The 20,929-nt window shown below is 40.0% G+C and overlaps 1 protein-coding gene across 1 annotated transcript in view; it reads right to left on the reverse strand.

The window, feature by feature from the left end:
• Window positions 1-20,929, reverse strand: part of ICE1 (interactor of little elongation complex ELL subunit 1) — a 65,073-nt gene that overhangs the window by 20,699 nt on the left and 23,445 nt on the right. The window contains exons 13-16 of the mRNA XM_045005040.1: window positions 19,662-20,035; window positions 13,694-18,745; window positions 12,902-13,070; window positions 8,142-8,302 (exon numbers count right to left, since the gene is read on the reverse strand). Of these exons, the coding sequence (XP_044860975.1) occupies window positions 8,142-8,302; window positions 12,902-13,070; window positions 13,694-18,745; window positions 19,662-20,035 (5,756 nt within the window). The remainder of the gene's footprint in view (window positions 1-8,141; window positions 8,303-12,901; window positions 13,071-13,693; window positions 18,746-19,661; window positions 20,036-20,929) is intronic.

The raw sequence follows: 20,929 nt of genomic DNA on the forward strand, positions 1-20,929 counted from the left end.
TCCACACCAGCACCACAGGAGCTGTGCTGGTCTCAGGGTCTTGCGGCAAGTCGCCTTTTATAGGTGAGGGGGCTGAACTGTCCTTTAGACCATTGCCCTTCTGGTGGCCAGGTCGGAGCGTTGATGCCTGAGTCTGCTGACTCACTCTTGTCAGCAACTGGTAAGGAGAGGGTGAGGATCGGTGCCTGCCTGAAGAGCGGTACTGGGGAGCTAGAGAACGGTGCCGTGACCAGAAATAATCCTGTGCCGGGGGCATCGACACCTGAGAGACTGTCTAGGCCATGGTGATCTGCACCATGACAATCTCTGGTAGGTGGCCCGATGGTACTGTGGGTACAGAGATCAGCATCGTGGCTCAGATGTCCTGTGTCTCGTAGGTGGAAACCTTAGAGTCAGGGACCTGGGTCTTCTGACCGGGGACCGAGGCTGCTTTAGAAGGGGGTCCCATAACCGGCTTTCCCGAAGATGCCGGGGCCTTAGCAGGGCCTGTTGCCTGGCTTCGCATCTGCAGTGCCTGACGGTCTACTTGCTCTTTGGTTGCCGGGCCCGCTTTGGGCACAGATGACTCTACAAGGGGACGGGACCCCCTGCTGCTCCCGGAGTCAGAGGTGGGTCCCTGGCTGAGCTAGGGGTCCAACTGCAGCATTACCCCAAGTAGCTGCATGGCAGGCACATGGCCTAACACAGGTCCTTTGCCCGAAGCCCCCTTTTTCTGTGGTGCCGGCGGCTCCATCGACTTTGACTGCTTCTTATGCGCCAGCGAGGGGGAATGGTGCCAGGCAGATTCTGGTGCCAGTGGTGCGCTGCACGCCGATGCTGAAGTGCCAGGCGCGGACTCCGACCAAGAGGGCTCGGAGATAGGACGAAGCGCAGCCTTCACGAGGAGGGCCCTCAAGCAAATATCCCACTCCTTTTGAGTTCGAGGGTGAAAGTTTTTGCAGATCCTGCACCTGTCCTTTCTGTGGGACTCCCCCAAACACTTTAAACAATTACTGTGGGGGCCGCTAATGGGACTCAAATGGCTGCATGATGAGCATGGCTTAAAGCCCTGCTCCGAGGCAAATCCCCAGCCAGGACTAACTACTCCAACACTTAACTTAGTTAGATCATTAAGTACCTAACAACTAAAAACAAAGGAGACAGAACAATGCACTGTAAGAACCCCTAATGCTCTTGCGATGCAAGACAAGATGCTCCAACCAATTATATGGGTGGCAAGAAGAAACTGAGAGGGAGTAGTGTTTGTGGTACCTAATATACCAGCATATGAGCGCGGAACTCAAGGGGGCGCCACAGCCAACCCTATATCCATATCCCCTGCTAAGGCAAAAATCTCCGACTGTTCACATGGGCACGCACACACCCAGAACGGAATCGACATGAGCAAGCACTTGAAGAACAGATACCGATAAGTAACCTCTCTTTCATGATTGAGAGGCTCTGTATTCCCACTTCAGGGAGATTAGCAAGTGGTGTCTTACCAGGATGGCTGTGGGCAAGGAATTCTTAGCTAAATATGGACCGTTTTCCCCAACCAGGGATCAGAGCACAAAGCAAAATCCAAAGAGTATTGATTGGTGAATGTGTACACTAAACTTCAAGTTGCTACTTTATATATCTCCACTAGAGGAACGTGCCAGAGGCATGCCACTAATGGAGTGGTGGCTCTAGTGGAGTCATTCTTTAAACCAGGGGACACTGGTTTCCTAGCAAAGATGTAACAGTGTTCCTGTGTGGTAACAAAGTACTATTATCTCAATTTTACAGATGGGGCATGGAACCACAGAGAGGTTAACTGACTTGCCCAAGTTCACACAGTAAGTCTTTGGCACCTGAACCCAGATCTTCCAAGTCCCAAGCTAGTGCCATAACCAGTGAACCATCCTTCATCTCCCCATATGCTACACATAACGTATAGGATTTTCTAAAGGGCTTGGTATTTTCCAGGTAAAAACAAAACATCCGTTTTACATCTAGAATATGGAGAAGAGTTACCCCGGGCTGGGAATGGGGTCTGCGGAAAAACATGAAGAAGGAGATAGGTGGAAATCTGAGATCACTTTAGACACAAAGCTAGGATGGGGCATCATGGTGACTTTGTACTTGTGTACTACAATATGAAGTGGAGTAGCCAAAGCTCATGCACCCACCTAGCAGATGGCCATTTTGATTGAAAAGCACTCAGTGTGAAAGTGGAATTTTCTGCAATTTTTTATGAATTCTATGTGCATCTCAGTTTCCCTCTATAATTAGTACTAAACCCTCCTCCATCCCCCAGGATTAAGTTTGCTCTTAGGGGCAGCACAGGACATGAGTTACCTTGCTGTCTGGGTTGCAGTGATTAGGGTCATTAAGGAATTGGCTGAAACCTGCTGAAAGTAACAGATCAATGCAGAATCCAAAGGAGACAACGAAAAGCCCCAATGGCCAGAACATCGACACCTAGGAAATAACAGCACAGAGGAAGTAGGTTTTTCTCCCACCACACAACACAGAAGCTGAGCAGAGACCCCAGCTTAAGAACAAAGGACTGAGATGTGACCAGCAAGGGATGAAATGTGGGCTTCTGGAGGAAGCTGGCCACTCTCTCCTAGGACAAACAAGTGAGTCAAAGAGAGAACCTGAGATAGAATCCACTATACTTGGCTGGTGATCTGCTCTGGCTTGACCAGAATGGACTATGCTTTAACCTTTATTTCTCGATGTTAACATAAGGACTTTGAATGCTGTGTTCCAGCTGACTAATAAACCCTATTTTGAAAAGATTGTTTGGTGTCACTACAAATACTTGAGGGGTGCGGGGAGGGTGCATTAGTCCCCGAAGAATGTATAAGTGTCTAAAATCTATGTCTGACCTACCAGTCCTTGTCCCCATCCTCAAAAGGAAACTTGCACAACACTTTCAAAAGACAAGCCTGGGAGATAATTCATAATTCTGCTAGACACTAAAAACCATGGACTGAACACACACTGGATTTGCTGTAATAAGCCATAATCTATAACCCACTATCCCCCTTTTTGTCCTATGACTGCAGAGGTGTTAATGGGCTTCTCTACCTTGAATGGTCCCTTAGACTATGTGCTACATAGTTGTGCTAAATGCTCTGTTCCATCTTCCATTTAGCTGTGACACTCAGCGTATCTTTTCTAAACCTAAAGAGTTTGTGTGGCTCAAAAGCTTGTATCTCACACCAACAGACGTTGGTCCAATAAAATATATTACCTTACCCACCCTGTCTCTCTAATATCCTGGGACCAACATGGCTACAACTATGCTACATGTAATTACGATAAGCAGATACTGCTCCCATGTGGACTTTTAAGAAAGCTATACCTAAGCCCTGAGACTTAAGGTGTAGAAGGTACTCTAGGACTGCAGCTAACATTGTGTTAATATTTAATAACGATATATGTGACGACCCAGGTAATTTATAGGCCTATCAGTCTGACATCAATCCCGAGCAAGATATTAGAGTGGCTGATATAGCACTTGCATAATAAAGAATCAAAGAAAGGTAATATAATTAATGCCAATCAATTTATAGAAAACAGATGTGGTTAAATTAACCTGATGTCTTTTTTTTTTTTTAAATGAGATTAAAAATCTGGTTGATAAAAGCTAATAGTATTGATGTAATATACTTGGACTTCTATAAGGCATCTGACTTGATACTGCACAAAATTTTGATTAAAACACTAGAAAGATATGAAATTAACATGGCATACATTAAGTGGATTAAAAACTGGCTAACTGATAGATCTCAAAACATAACGAATAATGATTTCTCATTTACAAACAGGTGTGTTTGTAGTGGAGACTCACAGGAATAAATTCTTTGTCCCATGCTATTTAACATTTTTATTAATGACCTGGAAGAAACCACAAAATCATCACCAATAAAGTTTGCAGATGACACAAACTGGAGTGGTAAATAATGAAGTGGACAGGTCATTAATGCAGAGTGTTCTGGATCGCTAGTTAAGCTGTGCTCAAGCAAGCAATACACACTTTAATATGTCTAAGTGTAAACATATAAATCTAGAGACAAAGAGCGTAGGCCATACTTACTGAATGGGAGTTCTATCCTGGGAAACAGGGATTCAGGGGTCATGATAGATAATCAACTGAACATGAGCTCCCAGAGTGAGACTGTGGTCAAAAGAACTAATGCAGTACTGGGATGCATAAACAAGGGAATCTCAAATAGGAGTCGAGAGTCTATTTTACCTCTGTATTTGGCACTGGTACGACTGCTACTGGAATACTGTGCCCAGTTCTGGTATCCACAATTCAAGAAGGATGTTGTTAAACTGGAAGAGGTTTGGAGAAGGTTAAGAAGTGACTTGATCGCTGACTACAAGTACCTACACAGAGAACAAATATTTAATAATGGGCTCTTCAATCTAACAGAGAATGATATAACATGATGCAATGGCTGAAACTTGAGGCTAGACAAATTCAGACTGGAAAGAAGGTGCACATTTTTAACAGTTAGAATTAATCACTGGAATAATGTACAAAGGGTCATAGTGAATTCTCCATCACTGATAATTTTTAAATCAAGATTGGATATCTTTCTAAAAGATATACACTACGAATTCTTTTGGAGAAGTTCTATGGTCTGTGTTATACAGGAGATCAGACTAGATGATCAGTGAGGTCCCTTCTGGCCTTGGATTCTAGGAACAATGTGCACCCCAGTCCAGAATAGACACATCAGTGATTATTATGATTAAAAGAGATGGAGCAGAGTAAAGGCTTCCTACTGGAGAATGCTGTCCCTGTTCTACCATCAACAAAACTGTTGAAGCACTTGAAGAAGGATGGTCTGTCTCCTCTGAGAGCAGAGCATATTTAGTGTGCAGTGTTCTGCCACCTACAGCTGCAAAGATCTCATGTTCAGATGAGCAAACAATGTGACATAGGTCAATGAGGACATCAGACCTAATGGCCTTAGCAAACACTGTGTGGTCTGCACTGATTGTTCAGAGAAGCTCTGATGCCCTTAACACTTTCCTGTGCCAATGGTGCAATCTGAGGGATTCACTCCCTGTAAAGGGCCAAGGAGACTGCGGTCTCAAGACCTTAGCAGAAGGTGTTGTTGAATCCATAGCAGAGGGATCTCTCTTGAATCCTACAAGAGAATTCTGGCACACAAGCTGGGCTCATTGAGTACTACCAACAGGCCCATTAGAGTATCAGGCTCTAGGCAACGACAGGCAAGAGATCAGGCTGGACCCACAACATCTCTCTCCCTCTTCTGGTCCCGAGAATGAAGGCAGAGCACGATGTGCATTGGGTAGCAGAGTGGGCCTCATCCATACAGAAGGGACTGGATGTGGGTCCCAGATTCTGGTATGATTGTTTGGCAAGAGGTGTGCCTCTTATAGGCTTTCAGGGGTTCAAGATCCAACAGGATCTCAGTAAGGGGCCCAGACCCAACAGCAGGTTAGGACTATTTATACTACAACTAATTAAACTACACTATTTACAGTATAATGTACAAAGGTAGGGTCTTGACCTGAGGACACAACAGAATGAGTTCCGTTCCATTTGTGGCAGTGACAAAGGAAAAAGCTGGTGGGGTGGAGGGTGCAGTCCCTTATATAGGGCACGTCACTGATGTCACCTTCATGCGAGATCTCTCCTCACCCAACAGATACTGCTTTTCAAGGCAGTTCAGAAGCTCAATGCCAGACGTGTTAAATCCCATGAGTGGCAATTCAGAGGCCCTCAAGTAGAAGCACCAATTTTAAGATTGCCTTACAACCATAATTCTACCCCCTTCTGCGTCCACCCAGTGCACTGAGTGAGAAAGGGATTCTATTGGAAAAAAACAAATAAGTGATCATATAATTAAAGACTGCATCATAATGCAAACACACAAGGGGACAAAATTAAGGTTGCACAGGCATCTGTAAATCTGGCATTTTTAAACTCTTCAGTACTTGACCTGCAATCTGTATTTTAAAGAGATTTTTTTGTATGTAATTTTCTAAAATTTGTTGGGATTTTTTAAAAGGAAAAAGATAAACATTTCTATTATACAATTGTAACTACTGCCCCACCATGCATCATCAGCAGGCTTGAACTCTAATCCTCCAGCACTGCATAAACTCCTACAACTTGAGATATGGAACGAATGAGACTAGTAGGCAGCATGAGTACATTTATCTCAGAGTGGGAATAAGTCACCAGTATCACACACTGGTTCTCCAGATCAGTTCTCACCTCTGCCTGCTAGATCTAGAGGGCCTCTTGTCCTATGTTGTTGCTCCCTGGGCAGATGGGAGAGGCTGCTAACATATTCATGTGCTGGGTCTGAGGAGCTATGGGAGGAATCCAGCCTGGTCGTCTTCCTGCCCTACACTACTACAGATGCTCTGGTAGCACCCCGATGTTTCCAATGCAGCATGTACTGCTTCTGCAGTGGTATGGGCCCAGCTCTTTAGAACATTCACTTGTTATTTTGTCACTTACCAAAATTTTCAGAGTAAAGCAAACTGAAGGTAAATAGCAATTTTTAACCGTTAAATACCTAAAACATTTCAGTTTGTTTTTAAATTCTTCCCCTTCCCTCCACAAGTTCAGAAAACTCTGCTAGCATGCAATGATTATACATCTTATCCTATTCAGAGTTAATCTGCATCAGCATTTATAAAACTGAGTGACCTACAACTCAGGAAGCAGCTAGGATGTGCACGATTTATAAATAAAATGTATTGCTCAGTTTAGTCTTAGCTTCTGGGCATGTTATTCAAACAAATGTTTTAACTATGTGTAAATTTACACTATTCATCTGACTTGTAAATTATGCTGTAAATTTAAGAAATCTGAAGGACCCTGCACAACAAACGAAAAAACCACTTCGGAAATGTGCTCTGAAGCAACCTAGAAGTGCTCCTCAAGAATCACTCATCTCTTACTTTAGAAGTAGCACTTCTTTTTATTCAAAACATTTAATATTTTGCACTGTTGGAAGAATCTATCCCAGAGAAACATGCACTAACAGCCAAAACTTCCAGTTCATAGGGATTTACAGAACATAAATGAGAAATGGTGTGAAAGCTGCTGAACTAGTAACTGCAATAGCACCAAAGAAAACTAGAAATACCCCCAAAGAGTCAGTAATTACACATTTTGCTACAGAAGTATATTATTATACTACTGTTTTCTTAGGCCTGAGCTACACACAGTTGTGTACGTCTTTTTTTTTTAAACTGAAATGGTCATACTGGTAGAACCTCTAATGTTGGACACAGTTACTGTACAAAAGTGTCTTATACCAATGTAGCTTATTCCCTTTCACATACGGGAATTGTAGTACTAGTATAAGACACTTTTATACCAATATATAACTATCCACAACAGGAAGGTTACACCATTAAATATAATAGTATAAAGTGGTACTTGTCTAGTGACAAGTCTTTTATGAAGCTGTAGACAGATTTAGAAGTTTATAATGGAGGCAACTCATTTTACCACATCAAATGGAATGTAGTTATTGAAATATAATACTTTTACGCACTAAAGAGGCATTCTATAGCCTGTTACATTAGATACAAAAAATACTGTGTATGCATATAAGTGTTGGTGTGTTACAAAGGCTTTATCAGCATGAGTGAGATGGCTATATTACTTGTTAGTAACATAATTCACCTGTGATTTTGCAAGTCATCCCAGAAAAATAATCTCATGTAGGGGGAACAACAATGGCCTTTATTTCTATAGAGATAAGGTGGGGGAGGCATGGAAAAGGTGATGAGTTTTAGGATGGAGCAGAGAGGAAAGCTATGGGTGAGACTTAAAATTGGGAGGGAGGGGGCAAGGCTTTATAAAATCAGAGTTAAAACAGGAAAGTCAGGGACAAGCTAACAGACTTTCAGGCAAAGTTTAAAAAAAGAAAAGGTTTAGTAAGAAAAAGGATACATGTGTAAAGATAAACCATCAAGGTTTTAACAAAATGAGACTTGACAGTAGTAAAAAGCTATAAAAAGCTGCATCAGTTGTAAAATTTAACAGTTTATGTGGGGGACTTGTACAGTGTGCCTTCTTTGCCTTTAGTCTGCAAGGCTTTGATCTTTCATAGAAATCAATGCAGGCATAAGGGACCTACCCAAACAGTAAAAGTGCAAGTTACCTTTTCCCAACTGAGATAAGCACGCAGATAGTTCAGCACCTCTCCTCGGGCACGTTTCCTGACAACTAACTGCATAGCTTTGTTAATCACGCCTTGGAAGGAGAATATATCATCCCACACATTTGTGATAAACAAAGTTAATTTGGCAGATTCTGGGAAGTCTGGGAGAGAAAAGAGAAAGGATAAATCAAAAAAGATAAACTCTGAATACCCTTTTAAAATCTACTGCTCAGATTGCAAAGGCTAACTCCTTACAAGTATTCTTCCTAATTTTTCCAGTGTGTAAAACAGGTGCTTTACATTAGCACATTTAAAAAAAAATTTTGAGTTACTTTACTAAAATAATTTTCAGAAGATTAGTATACAGTCTTGACATACATAGTATCTTCAAAATCATTCATCTTTTAAATAGGAATTACAGGAACTGGTAGTGTAATTCAAATTAATGATTTTTGGCATATTGTTAAAGTCAAATCCAAGATTATCAGATTTGACAAAGATATTTCAGTTTATTTTGTGCAGGTCATAGAATCATAGAATATCAGGGTTGAAGGGACCTCAGGAGGTCATCTAGTCCAACCCCCTGCTCAAAGCAGGACCAATCCCCAGACATATTTGTGCATAATGTGCATAAGCCCTGCCAAGTAGTGTCAGGCTAAGTACTGTTAGGCCTCAAACTTCCGGAAGCTGTAAGAAGCGAGTACAGTAGAATCCTGCAAGCATAAGCATAATCTATCTAGGAAGCTTTATAGATTAAGAAGGAAACTCTGTAAAGGTTGATACAGACTTGTGGTTACTATGCTCTGCAACCAGACACTTCTTTAAGCTGATTTAGGGTTTTGTAAGTCTAGCAAATTGACCACAACTAGCTGCAAAAAGGAAAGATGACCTGGTCACAGGTGCACAGTTCATTAGTTCAAAACAACCGCAAATGTCACCCTGTAAAATTTGGCCACCTTGATTGGTTGACTTGTTCAAAAGCACGGCCAGCAAGTACTGTATAAATAAAATGCAGAAGCGCATGTGTGTGTGTGTGTGGCTCACATACACCCCCTGAACCAAAGGGACTTGTGCTTCACTGACCATCTGTGCCTGGCCAGTGCAGGGAATGGTCAACTGAAAGGTAATGTATCTTTGGATGAAAACAGGGTGAGGTATTAGGTAAAACGGTTTGGTAATGCTCGAGCTGGTTAATCTTAAGTCTGTATTAATACTATAGGTTAAGTTTAATCAATAAATTGTTTAAGTTGTTTAAAAGTAGTAGTAGTTAATAGTAAATCCTTATATAGCAACAGTATATGCATTTGTGCCTTGCTGGAAACGGGTATGGTGTGGGCAAGATCAACAGATTATAAATCATAGTAACTTTGCAAGTCACTGTGCCTGTCTTATATGGTATAAATTACCATAAAGTTAGCATAAAAGTTAGTAAAAGTTTATTGATATTATATATATATATATATGTTAAGATTGGTAAAATATAGTTAATCAATGTATTAGTAACACATAGAATTATATGCTATTGGAAGTGGATATAACGCCTGTAAGGTTGTTAGCTAATCAAAAATAGCAGCATTGCATGTTCTTGTAACTGTTTCCAATATTAATTGTCTTTTATCTATGTACTTATAGGAATAAGTAGTTTATGCATAATATTACTTGTACTTGTGCCTGTCTCCAGTATCATTTGTCATTTATATTAATTCTCACTCAGTGTTGGTCTTTAATTCTGTTGTTCTTATTCTGTCTGTGTTGCCTTTATAGTCGTAAGTCATTAAAAGCCTTTCTTGAGGAATAATTAGTTGTTAGTTGTGTCTTTTGCGGACACTACTCAACCTCATTACATCTGTGTTGGGTGGTGGGAAGTAGCGAACACCCAGAGCCCCACTAGGGCCCTAATAGGAGCCCCCTTGGGGCTCTGATGTGTGCCTCCTGCTTCCATTAATCTCCACAAATCCCCACAAATTAATCTCCAAATCCCTAAATGGCCCCCTCAAGGACTGAACTCACAACCTGGGGTTTAGCAGGCCAATGCTCAAACCACTGAGCTATCCCTCCCCCAGTCTAGTTAGTTGCACTGTTTCCCCTTTCGTGTGGGGTTTCATTTTTGAACCTAGTAGTACCTCTGGCTTCCACAAAATCCCCTGCCAAGGAGTTCCACAGGTTGACTCTGAACTGTGTGAAGAAATACTCCTTAGGTTTGTTTTAAACTGGCTGCCTATTAATTCCATTGCATGACCCAATTATTGTGTTACTGAAGTGATCAACACCACAAACATCCATTCTGACCCCCCCCCCCCCACACACACACACAGAGGCCACAGAATTTCTCCCACAAACTGGATTAACTCTTATCCTTTAGAATATCTAACATCATTTTAAAGACCAAGTGAAGGCGAGTCCCACCACTAGCCTCTAGTAATCGCTAATTACTCTCACAGCTGCAAAACTGTATCTTATTTCAAGGTTCAACTTCCAACCACTGAATCCTGTTATACCTTCGTCAGTAAGGTTGAACCCCCTTCCCACACTATCAGATATTTTTTTCCATTTATAAGTACCTATACCCAGTAACCATGTCACCTCTCAACTTTCTCTGCCTTTAGTTGAGCTCCTTAAGCCTCACATCATAAATGTTGTCTTGTTCCTTTGTCAGTCTGTCTACAAACAGAAATAATAAGTCATATTTGGAAAGCAGGACTGGTAATTAATCACCCTCATCTGGAGGCTAGCTGGCACGTACACCTTAATACTCAAGAGGTCCAATTTCTTTTGGGTCCTTCTTTCTGAGTAGATTTAAGTTTGGATCTCTCCTGACTAGCTGCTACTACAAGTGAACCTGGTCCCAGATGGGCGTAAATATATTCAAATCCCTTACAAGGACCTGATGCCTCCTGTCAACTCATTTTGAAGCAGCCATTGTAGATGCAGTAGTTCCTCATTTATGGGCATGGTGACCACCTTCGGGTAGAAGCATGAACCATGTTCAAGAGTTTGTTATTTCTCTTGAGCTACCTCTCCAACAGTATATCCAAGGTCTCCATCATGTGTTTCATTAGCTCCTTCAACACCTTGAACTCATCCACCAAGACAGCTATAGAAAGATTCACTGCCTCATCAGGGAAGAATGAGAAGATAGCAGCAGGGATCAGCTCTTCCCCTCACAGCTGATGCTCTTCTTCACTAACCTCTTCTTGCCTCTACAGTATCCAAGACTGCACCAGCTAGTTTATCTGAGGTGACTTAATTTGTCTCTTCAGGGGAGGATGAACTAGCCCAAGAGACACAGGATGATGCAGGCTTTCTGGAGTATGGCTGTACACCCCGGAGGTCCAATAGGGCCATGGCTGCTAAACGTAGAAAAACTGAGGTTGGAGACACATGATGGAGGGGAGGGTGTCAGGAGGGGTACTCCTTATGAGGGCCAAGTCTTTTTTTGCTACCTCTCATAGAATCCTCTCTAGACTCCTTCCCTGACTCCCACTGTGTTACCCATGGAGGGAAAGGTGGACAGGTGGTAGATGAGTCCCTACTACACCCAGCAAAGGAATTTTCATTTTACAGCCAGTGGAGGAGAGGTTGATACTGGGGATACCTCCCTAATCTGGCATACCAGTGACTAACTGATGGCCAAAAGCAGCAAAGAATCCTGTGGCACCTTATAGAGTAACAGACGTTTTGCAGCATGAGCTTTCGTGGGTGAATACCCACTTCTTCATATTCACCCACGAAAGCTCATGCTGCAAAACGTCTGTTAGTCTATAAGGTGCCACAGGATTCTTTGCTGCTTTTACAGAACCAGACTAACACGGCTACCCCTCTGATGATGGCCAAAAGTGTCCAATCTTGCATGCAAGATGTGCATACTCATTGAGTGGACTCTGTGTGTACAATCACCCAAAGAAGAACTTGGTATCAATACAGTATGGTGAATGTGACCTTGTCTGTTAACGTACTGTATCCTGTTAGTGAAGGATTTCTTCATATGTTAAAGACGTTATATATGATGAACATAAATGCTGCTAAACCATATATGAAGAATTTTAACTATGAGCTCCATAGCCATGGACAGAGGGAAAGAAATACATGCACACATGGATGGAAGGGAGCAGATACTGGTGAACATGAAGAAATTATCTTCATGATAATTCTGATTCACCAGTGAACTCTGCTGTAATATCTCATCACCACCTGCAACAAGTGCTATGTTTGTTCTCAAGACAAGAGTGAAGGTTAGCAAAGTTTCTTGAGAATCAGACAAAATTGCAGGAGGAAGGCCAATACAAAAGCAGGCTACAGAGTAAGAAAATCCTGGTGCTCCAAAGAGAACAAGATTAGAACTCACCAAGGGGACTCACTGAGATTCCCATGAGATAAATGTACCAAGCAGGACAGGGATTCTAACAGTGTTTAAAACTTAAAAATGTTAAGCAGTCATATGTTGCAAACAAACCTTTTGCTATGATTTTTTTTTAGATTTAAATAAAAGAATTTAAATAATTTGTTATTTGCACTGTTTATTCTTTGCATTTCTCTAAACTTGTACATTGAAAATCCATACAGACAGTTGAAAATCAATGAAGACCATTTTAATTTTTGATATTCACCTTCAAGTTCTTAGAACTATAATGTGTTTTGGGATTGTTTGCTTAAACAGCTTTCATTGAAGTTTAAGATAGATATCTATGAAGCATGTGATGAAAACACAATCTAGAAAGAAAAAAAACATACAAACACAAAATGGCTATGCCACACCATACCTTCCTTAAGTAAGCTGTAGCAGAAGAGGCGGGCTCTTTCCAAATCTCCCAACTGCCGACAGATTCCTATGTATACTCTACATAGAGCCTGAGTGAAATTGTGATTCAAAGACATCTTCTGAGTCTTCAGTTTATTGAGAACAGCATGCAGCAGTGGCTCTGCTAAATGCTGTAACAAGACACAAAAGCAATTTTTATTAACATTCATTATCCACAGTACAGTTGACAGAACTTCAAAAGATTAAAGTATTATTCTGAGTGTATGCTGAGTAAACAGTTGTGATATTGGCCTTGAAAGAAATACCATGTTCTTGGTAATTGTACTAAAAAGGCGCATAGTGAAACTTGCAACAAATCTAAAAGGATAAAAATAAAAGTAACCAAGGTGAGGCCAGACTTACCAAAAACGTATAATAAACTAGAGGCAAACCAGAAGGAACCGTGTGACTTTTCATTGCCCTTCTTTAAATAAAATGAAATTAAAAATGTTCTGTTATTTCATAACTTGATTTACAATAACATCCTATTAAATAGGACTGGCACATAAGTGGAGAAACACCTAGATGAACAATGAAAATTGGGTAGGCAAATTTTGGGATACTTTAGACTAACCAAAACCATGCAATATGTTCAAAAGTTTGCAGCCTTTTGCTATGATCATTTTGACAGTATAAATATCTGCATTACAATTGGCCTGTCTGCTAATTTAGTTTAATTTATTACACATTTGTATTCGCTCCATTTGGACAAAGGGGATTATTAAAATATGAAATTCAGAATTATGCTATGTACCTTGTTTGCGATACCAAATTCATAGACAACTTCTTTCTCTTCATCTCTCATTACCGGGACCTTCAAAATATTTCCCACGTACACATGACTCCGAATAACAGGTAACAGGTCAAAACAGGATTCAGCAATTTTCTTCAGTGCCAAAGTCACAGGATCAGTAATATTCTCTACTGGTGAAGGCAATTCTGAATTGCAGTTGGCTGCTAATTGCCTAATTTCACAATTGTTGAGTGAGACAGTTTTACCTGCAGCACTCAGTACTTCAATATTAACGTCTCCCATAGCTTTGATTGCAAAATCTTCCTTAGTCTCCAATTGTGGCAATTCACTGTCTAGCCTCAGCCTCTTTGCACTTCTCGGCATAGAGGCTGACGATATCCTTTTTCCAACATGACTCTGACTCCCTGAATCTTTTTGCTCTTTTTTACTGAGAGATTCTGAATTACTTCCTGTTTTAACAAAAGCAGTGGATGTAGAAGAAATTGCTTTGAACCCACTGAACTGACTCACTGTCCCTGGTACATTCTTGTATTCTGAAGGGGCACGCCTGTTGGGCTGAATGTTACCTTTGAGAATGTTGAGTGTTCTTGCTCTTGGTGATAGCTCTGGATACATAGTGTCCAAGATATTCACAGAGTTCTCCTGAGGAGCATCTAAAGCAGAACTACCAGCTGCAGGTGGAGGAAGTCTTCCTGGCACAGGAAGTGCATGCTTTGGTGTGGCAGCACAAAATTGCAAAGGTGAGGACAGGATTCTTCGACCAACTGTTGTCTCTGAGGGAGATGGAGTGGAAAATATAGGGGGAGATTTGTACTTTGGAGCATCTGACAAAGGAGACATTAGTGGAGGAACTGGAGTTACTCTTAGAGGGGAAATAAGACCATCAAGAGGAGATGGCAGAGAGGACCGGCTAGATGAAGACATTATCGGAGAAACGGGACGCACAGTTCTTGGAGGAGTAGCTATTAGAGGTGGGAGCAGAGGAGGTAAAGGTGGACCCATCTCTTGTCTAATTTTTTTGATGGTCTCAGGTGAACGTTTGGTTGGTGTAGAAGTATCAGCATTGGCTAGAACTGGCTGGGTTAGTTGGACCTGCAGAGTTTTTGTTTTTCCTTTATCTTGAGGTAATCTCTGTGTTAGTCTGCCCTGGTCTGCTTGGATTGATGTCTTGGCTGAAACATTGAAGATATCTGATGGTTCCTGGACTTTCCACTTTGATCTACTGTTGGTTTTGGATACAAGATCTAGAGATGATTCTGAGTCCACAATGTGTGTGTTTTCAAATATTGCTTTTTGTGATTTAGAGGTTTCATTGACTGGTCTAGGGTCAGATATTTCATCAGACACGGTTGGATGCTGATAGTTTTTGATAGAATTCTTTCTACCTTTTCTTTGAAAATGTGTCTCATTAAGAAAAACATCACTGTAACTATCATCGAAACAAGACTTACTGACATCTTGAACAATATTTGTGTTGATATCTGCTGAGGCAAAAGCAACACAAGTTTCTTTTTGTTTATCATTTAATTCTTCACAAAACACTGTATGTGCTTTAGACCCTTCTATGCCAGCATCACAAGACACACTTTGTTCCATATTTGATGCAAGTTTTTCATTACCATTTATTTGTAAGAAATTGCCAGGCAGACTTGTGTCTAATTTATTATTTTTTATAACATGTTTGTAGATTTCTGAGCACTTGGCTAACATATGGTTCGATAAATTAATTTCTGAAGTAGTTCGTTTTGTGGGGATCTTTTCTGATACCTCCGCAGATGTAGACAATTCTTCTAATTTTATCAAGCTAATCTCATTGTCAGATGCTGAGCCACTTATTTTGAAATTTTCTCTACGTTCAGAAGTGCTCTCATTATTTTCATTATTGTGGAACACAATTCCATGTGCTGAGAAAAGTTTGCCTTTAGGATAAACCTTTTCTGTTAAACATGACTGCTCCTTCACAATACTTGGAGAGTGGTGACTTATACAAGGCATAGCCATATCTGCTAGTGCATCTGAGTACACTGAAGGAGGGAGTTCACACATTTTGTCGTCATTATTTTCATCAACAGCTGTGTGAATGTCTGGCACATCCACTGTATAAGTCCAGAAAGTTCTCAGTTTCTCATTGGACACTAAAAAACGTTCATGCTCTTTTGTATATTTGACCTTTCTGAAAGGAAACTCTTCCTCTTCAGAGTCATCTGTCTCCTTTGGAACCTCAATACTTTTAGAAGATGTATTCCCATTTGTCTCTCCAGACAGCTTAACAATGTTCAGTTCTTTCTCATTGTTCATTGTTTCATCGAGCCTATATTCTATAGGTCTGACCTGACCTTTAGAAGAGCAAAGAGGCTCCACTCTCTGAGGTGAAGTTTCTTTTATTACAGAAAGAGCTGTGCTAATGTCCTTCAAGCTACATGTTTCACATTCTGCTTCTTCAAAAACCAGACTAGCTTCCTTTTCCACATGTGTACCACTGTCAACAGAACTTGTACCAAAGAACTGTATATTTATCAATGTTTTTTGTGGTTCTATGGCATTTGACTGGTCCTTTTCATTTTCAATTTCTGTTCTATTTTTATTGTCATATTTATTACTGGGACAATCAAGTGGCTTGATCTTTTCTTTATCATTCTGTATTGTCTTGTCCTTCACCAAATTTCCTACAGAATTAGGCATACTTTGAATAACATGATCATTGTATTTTTCATTTCTTCTAGTTAGGGATGAAGCAGTACTAAGCACTGTAATAGACTCTTCTTCATTGTTAGTGTCAAATGCTTGGCAATTCTGTTTGAAAGGTTCACCACACACCTGAAAGTTGAAAGCAGTAAAATCAACGAACACTGCTGTGCTCTTCAAACCAACTGTCGCTGTGACAGGTGAGTTTATTTTTTTAGTATCTATACTTCCAGTCTGCAAGACATCTTCTATGGGTAAAGCTGGTTTTCCAATAGAATCCTTTTCTGAGAAAACCTGATCCGAGACATCTGAAATTTGGTTTCTCACCTCCACTTCCTCCACACCATTCTCTTCCAAACCAGGTGAACTGTTACAGTTCTGAATCACCACGCTCTCACATGGTTTGTCATTTAATTTCTCTTTTATTTCCTCACACTGAGAATTTTCAGTTACTGAACATGAATCCAGAGGTTTCAGAAACTGTGCCCAAGAAGGGTGTTCACTTTCTTTTATGACAGAGTTCACAGTATCTATTTTCTCAGTTTCTAATGACCCACTGCTTCTCTCTCCAAGTTCCAAATGTTCCATTTCCATTTCAATGTCCTGAGGTTGAAATACTTTTATAAAATTTTGAAATTTGGAAGACTCCTGTTCCGATGCAATGTATGTATTTTTGGCCTGTCTCATTTCACTAGCTCTTTCTGTGACACACTCTGATGCAAGTAATACATGATTATTTCGAACTATTTCTTCGGGTTCTAGTGGATCATTTTCTCCATTTATACCAGATGCTGGGTTTTGTGACATACGTGTAGTTTCAAAATCTGGTTTCTTTTGCAATATGTTATTAGCATCTTTTTGTTCATGGTCTAGTTTAGGTTGCAGACACCTTTCCTCCTTTGCATCTTGTAGTTCTCCAACTTCCATAACATGGAGCGATTTAGCAAATTTATATGTTTCTAGAAAATCTTCCTTGTTTACTGAACTACCAGTGAAAATATTTTGTTCAGGCTGAGTTATATTGACCTCAACACACTGCTTTCCAGTTCTGAGCTGTTCCCCATATCCATCTTCTGCAGATATTGAGCGAGCAGTTCTGCATACCTCTGCAATATGGTTTTCCCCATCCATATATAATGAATCTCTGCTTCTTTCAGTGGCAAGTATAAATGAGTCATGTCTAAAAGCATTATTGTTTTCTAGTCCACCCTCTTCATTTACTCCATGTTGTTTTGTATGCTCAAACTCTTTATCCAGTATCTCTTCATTGCTGATTTTTTCTTCAGAGCATTGTGATTTAATGGAGATATCTTTAGCTTCAGTGTCTATTTCAGTTTGCAGGAGTGTTCTCTCACCATTACCGTGACACATCAATTCATTATCGTGCTCTGCTCCAGAAAAGGATTTAGAATTTCTGAAACTAGATCTCACATCGTCCTCTTCATTATCATTTGGTTCATTACTTGTCTCTACACATAATCCTTTTATGGTTATTGTAGCCATTATTCTCTCCTCTGTGGTTACTTTTTCAATGTGCTCTTCTATGCAGGGTGTTGTATTTATTACATTAGATTTTGTTTGTATGTCACTGGATTCATTTTCCATTTCTTCATTCCCCATCACTTCGCTAGGCTTTTCCTCAAACTTCTCAGGGGTTACCAACACACTTTCAGTTGCAAAGATGAGTTCCCCAGTTTGCAAGTGAACATCACCTCTGAGACTGGATGCTGGTTTTGGTGTTTCTACTTTTCCTGGTAATTCAGCTTCTTCTGCTTCCATTAATTCACTATACCTTTCTTTCGTATGTTCAGAATTGGTTGTAGTATTTAAATTTATAACTATAGTCTTCTCTGTTTGTATTAGTTCATTAGATTTTTCTTGCAAGTATTGGAAGTTAGATGACACAGCTGAAGAGGTTTTATCTTTAATTTGTATCTCGTCAGTATGAACTTCCGTCTCATTGATAGCTTCCAGTTTAGGTGTTGCTACCTTCAGTGTTCTCTCTGTCTCTGTAGGTCCTATATTATCAGAATCCTCTTCCAAATGTTCTTCATTGGCAAATGTGTTCATACTTGAAACAGTCATCTCCGTTTGCTTTGCTTCAACATCTTTCTCCTTAACATATCTTAATTTTGCTGTGAAAGCGTCTATATAAATTGGCATCTCTTCATTCTCTCTCAATTTAGTTGAGATTTCTTTATCATGAAGTTCATGTGATTTCTCATCTTCATTGCTTTCTTTCATACTGACAAAGGTAGTGTTACTCTGTGACTCTGCTTTGCCTTCTTCTAAAATACTTTCCACAATGTGAGCATTATGATCAATTTCTTCATCACTGGAATCAGTGGATTCTCCAAACAGATTATCCTTTAATTAAAGATACAAAAAGGACAGTTTTTCAAACTGCAGTTTTTCAAATTCAGTATAATTCTATGGCTATTACATTTTTTTAAGTGAATGTATTGGCAAGCATTGGGAACTTATGAAATGTAACCACTTAACAGGTACAGCTTGGACAGCAGAATTACAAGTCTCTCTATCAATATTCTCTAATAATGGCCTAGAGGGAACACCTTTAATGCAAAAGAACAATTCAGTTTCTGGTATCTACCTTTGCTCTAAAATACCAACTGGTGAAAACTATGGAATAATGAATTCTACAAAAAGGAAGGGGAAAAGGACTACATCAGGCAGTAGTAAAACAAGGAGGTTTAAGTTATGTGGGTCACCTTTTCAATGCTTGGTGCCTCAAGTTAGATTCTTAAAAAAAAAACAAAATCAACACAAGTACATCTGTAGGCACTCAAGTTTGAGAGTTTCTCTCTCAAATTCAGATTTCTAATAACCTTGGTAAACAGGTATCAGTGCCTAATGAAGCACTTATAGCAAGCTAAACACTTTCCAAGTCCATGAGAAGTACTGGATGCAGGGGACATTAAAGATTATGGAGGTGATTTTTGAGTCAGTACTTATATTCTGATTGTAATGTATATTGTACAGTATATTTATTGATTTCCATGCCATCATTTTAGTCATGCACACTTAGTGCATTACAGGAGATTGTGTCTGTCTCTCTCTTTCCACAAAATAAAGTGTATTTAAAAAAAAAATCAGCAAAAATGAACTTAAATTTGGATCTAAACATTGTGACAAAGTCCCTGTAAAGTGTTTGAAAACAGACAAACAACACTGATACTTTAGACAAGCCTATCAAATCCCTTTAATTATTTTTGCAGTACTAGAGAAGCTGAGCTATTGCCAATTTAGTCTTACTGTAACTCACCTGTGTAGCCATTGGTGAAAAACATACAGGAGATAGAAGAGGGGGGAGAGGCCTTGCCCAGTTCAATATATCAAGCAAGTTTCCATCAAGCTGTTCTTGTTCCTGATCAGAGGACTCTGAGCTACTGTCTGTTAAGTCTGTCTGTACAACCACCTCTATATTTTTGTCCTCATAAAAAGCATTGTCACCATTATAGTCCTGCAGACCTCCTTCAGTGGCCTTGCTCTCAAATTGATCACCTCCAGAAGGCTCCTTGTCTACTTTTATCTGCAATGTTGTTAAGGAACTTTGTTTTTCAATGGTTTCTGGTGAAGAATGAGGGTGAAGCATTTTGTCATCAGATTTCCTGAATTTTCGGTGGGTTTGTGCAACCTCTACAAAAGACAAAAATATAACAGGTTCTTGTATTTTTCGTTCTGTTTTATCAAGTATTTTGTGATTCAACATATTTTGGTCATGATTTTCTAATTATTTTGAAAGACAGCTGTAAAAAGGACCAAGGAGTTTCATTTTCAAAAATATTGTTCCTAGACTATAATTAAAATGCAGACCTTCATATAGTCTCAAATATAATTATACATTACCACATCAAAAAGATATTTGGAATATTAAGGATGTACAGTTAAGGACTTGAGTCAGGAAAGGCCAAAAATCAAGACTGCTTGAACAATCTTAACTCTGTCCATTTGCACTAGAACTACATGATGTAGTATTTCACATATATTTCAATAACCCTAGATACACATGTAGCATGTCGTAATTTTCATTCTTTTATATTAGAACAATGTGTAGTATAGTGTCTTTACCGACATACGCCTGACACTCTGCAAACAGATGTGCTAGCACAGACTCCATCCTTCCAGCAGATCCTTTCCCACACGTAAGTGTATGTAGTTTCAGAGAAAAGTGTGCAGAAGGGATGGGAGTTTGAACTGTTGGTGATGGTGGTGACAATGTAATTTAGGGAAGAGGGTGATAGAAGGCTGGCATCCCTGCTGGGGCAAAATTACAGTGCATTCTCTGTGGAGTATGGCAGTTGGTGAAACGTCTCTCTGGGTGGAGAACAGCTGGTTGCCTTAACTCTTCATTCTTGCTTTTTAGACTGCGTGTCGTGTTAAGCATAGACCCAATCTTAACTGACACACAAAGCAATGTTGTGATGTTATAGTTTATTATTTCATAATATAAGTGCTTAAGGACTCCAAGGATCATGACACCATTGTGCCAGGCACTGTACAGAAAAAGCAAAGATGGAACTTCTCCTCAAG

Source organism: Mauremys mutica, chromosome 2 (assembly GCF_020497125.1).
Source record: "Mauremys mutica isolate MM-2020 ecotype Southern chromosome 2, ASM2049712v1, whole genome shotgun sequence".
Taxonomy (NCBI): Eukaryota; Metazoa; Chordata; order Testudines; family Geoemydidae; genus Mauremys; species Mauremys mutica.